General features: G+C 33.7%; 1 protein-coding gene across 1 annotated transcript; it reads right to left on the bottom strand.

Moving 5' to 3' along the window:
* Positions 1–931: 931 nt before the first annotated feature.
* On the bottom strand, positions 932–2,168 carry LOC125196555 (protein FAR1-RELATED SEQUENCE 5-like). The gene is made up of 2 exons (XM_048095120.1): positions 1,322–2,168; positions 932–1,218 (listed from the first exon to the last, which is right to left on the bottom strand). The coding sequence occupies exons 1-2, from the start codon at positions 2,166–2,168 to the stop codon at positions 932–934; spliced, it is 1,134 nt and encodes a 377-aa protein (XP_047951077.1).
* Between the last annotated feature and the right edge of the window lie 560 nt (positions 2,169–2,728).

A 2,728-nucleotide genomic window follows, 5' to 3' on the forward strand; every position in this document is an offset into this window, starting at 1 on the left:
ACATGGCTTAAAATTATTGTTGACATAGTTCTGTGCATAGTTGACATGCCTTATAATTATTGTTGACATGGCTTATAATTATTGTTGACATAGTTTTGTGCATAGTTGATATGACTTATAATTGTTGTTGAAATGATTATGTGCGTAATTGACATAGTATGTAACGTAGTTGACATGGGTCTATACGTAGTTGACATGACTTATAATTTTTGTTGACATGATTCTATGAGTAGTTAAAATACTATGTAATATAGTTGACACGGCTCTAACGTGTAGTTGACATGAATTTTATGTACCGTTGACACGATATGCACCATAGTTGATATAATTGTAATACTGATATTAACATGTTTTCTATGTATAGTTGACATGGCTTGTACGTGTAGTTGACATGGCTTAAAACATAGTTGACATGACTAGTATATGTCGTTGACACGATGTGCACCATAGTTGACATAATTATATTAGTTGTTGACATGGCTAGTACGTTTAGTTGACATGGCTTGTAACATAATTGACATGACTTGTACGTGTAGTTGACACGATATGTAGCGTAGTTGACATGACTGGTATGTGTCGTTGACACGATGTGCACCATAGTTGACATAATTATATTACTTGTTGACATGGCCAGTATATATAGTTGACTTAATTTTTAAGTTGTTGACATGTGCACATTAAAAACATGAAGGAGCATGAAAGCAAGGCATGTCCAACTTGTATTGAAACGTCAACAACTTATAATCAAATGTCAACACTTTTGTATAAAGGTGTACAACTCAGAAAATAAATCATAAAATTAAAAAAAACAGAATCATAAATAGATGTCAATAGAGATTAAAATCAGATATAAACAACAAACGAGAAAATGTCAATAATTTGTAGTCTATGTCAACAAATAAAAAACAACTCTGACTATTAAAAAAAACAATCATGTCTCCTTTCTGCCACAACTTCTAGCATTATGATCAGTAACATCTGGAGCATGGGCAGTTATTTCTTCAGGAACAACAATACCATATATGTTCATGATTGAATCATTTTTATCAAGAGACGACGATCCAGCACAGTCATCTTTAAATATTTGAGGACCAATACCCGCAAGCAAATTATCCAAAGCAATCAAATGATCTTTATTCCTAAAAGCACGCTGATATAGACCAAAGTAACGTCCATGACACCTATTAGCAATCTGTAGTTTGTCATCTTTGTTAGAACCTGCAGACATATAAAATGTCAACAACCTATATAAGATGTCAACAGCTTATACAACACATGCTAAAACTTAAACTAAAATATCTATAGAAAACAGTTTGCATACCTCTGTCAGACGCACTTTCATCAATCGTGAGACCATGAACTGCCTTTAGTAATTCACTTTTAAGCCAACGGTTACCAACATATTTCTCTGGAATATTGTTGACATCTTTGTTTCTAAGGATGAAAAAAAGGTGGCTGCATAGATAACCACACCTTAAAAATAGTTTACACTCACATTCATATGACTCAGTCTCTATCTCATGTGTAACTGTAAAGATCTTCTTTCTAGCATCAGAAACTTTAAAGACCTCGATGTTCTCCAATGTGGACATGCTAATCATCCGACAACTCTTATCAGCCTCAGCAATCAATTCTTGTACCACTCTAAACATCCTATATGTGTATACAGATGTCAATTGCTTCTCAAATGCTAAATCAGTGACATATTTTGGAGTGATTACAGAATCATAATAGTCAAGCCTTTCAGTTTGATTCCTTTGAGCATCAATGGCATTGTTATACTGAAGAGTGAAGTCAGCAAAATTGAACAACGGTTTCGAGTACCTCTTAAAAAAACTGTTTTCAGATTCTGAAAAAGATGTTGTTCTCATTAAAGAACCCATAGGAACATCTCTAAAGAAGGTTGGGATCCACATATGTCTAATCAAAAACATATCCTTAAACCACTTATGATCTTCTACACTATATTTTTCAACAATACTAGTCCATAATATATCAAACTCATCCGGATCTAACAACTCTGACCAAACACAAGATTTAAACTCCTTACTAAACTTTTCTCTATCAGAAATTGATTTAGGTATCTTCTCAAATAACTTGCTCATAATATGCCACATACACAAACGATGCCTTGTACCAGGTAATACCTTCTCAATGGCAAGCCTCATTCCTCAATCTTGGTCAGTGATTATGATTCTTGGAGCAACACCCATGCATTCAACAAATACAGTGAAAAGCCATGAAAATGCATCACAATTCTCACCGGATACGAAACCAGCTCCAAACGCAATAGGACAACCATGATTGTCTTTCCCGGTAAATGGACCAAACACCATACGATACCTATTGAACAAATACATCAACACAAAACATCAACAATGTCAATTATAGGTATATGCTATGTCAACTATTAAATCAGAAATGATGCAAAGTACAAATGTATCCTATGTCAACTACCATGTCAACTACTATCTCTATCAATTACTAAGTATAATAAATAAACTACCTGTTTGTTGAATATGTTGTATCAAATGCTACAACATCTCCAAACCTGTGGTAATGCTTCTGAGACTCAGCGTCAGACCAGAATAAGCTCACTAACTTATTATCTTCAGGTGATAATTGATATTTGTAAAAAAATCCTTCACAAATTCTCTTCTTCTCTTGCATCTGATTTAGGATCATTTGCACATCCACTTCTTTTAATTTCTCTTTAATATCATGTGAA

The sequence above is a fragment of the Salvia hispanica genome, chromosome 1, assembly GCF_023119035.1.
Source record: "Salvia hispanica cultivar TCC Black 2014 chromosome 1, UniMelb_Shisp_WGS_1.0, whole genome shotgun sequence".
Lineage (NCBI taxonomy): Eukaryota > Viridiplantae > Streptophyta > Magnoliopsida > Lamiales > Lamiaceae > Salvia > Salvia hispanica.

Bases quoted from the DNA above. Each gene is read 5' to 3' on its own strand.
- LOC125196555 (XM_048095120.1), bottom strand. From the start codon at position 2,168: ATGAGGCTTGCCATTGAGAAGGTATTACCTGGTACAAGGCATCGTTTG. The intron at 1,219-1,321 runs GTATGCAAACTG...ATATGTCTGCAG, and splicing joins TGAAAGTGCGTCTGACAGAG to GTTCTAACAAAGATGACAAA.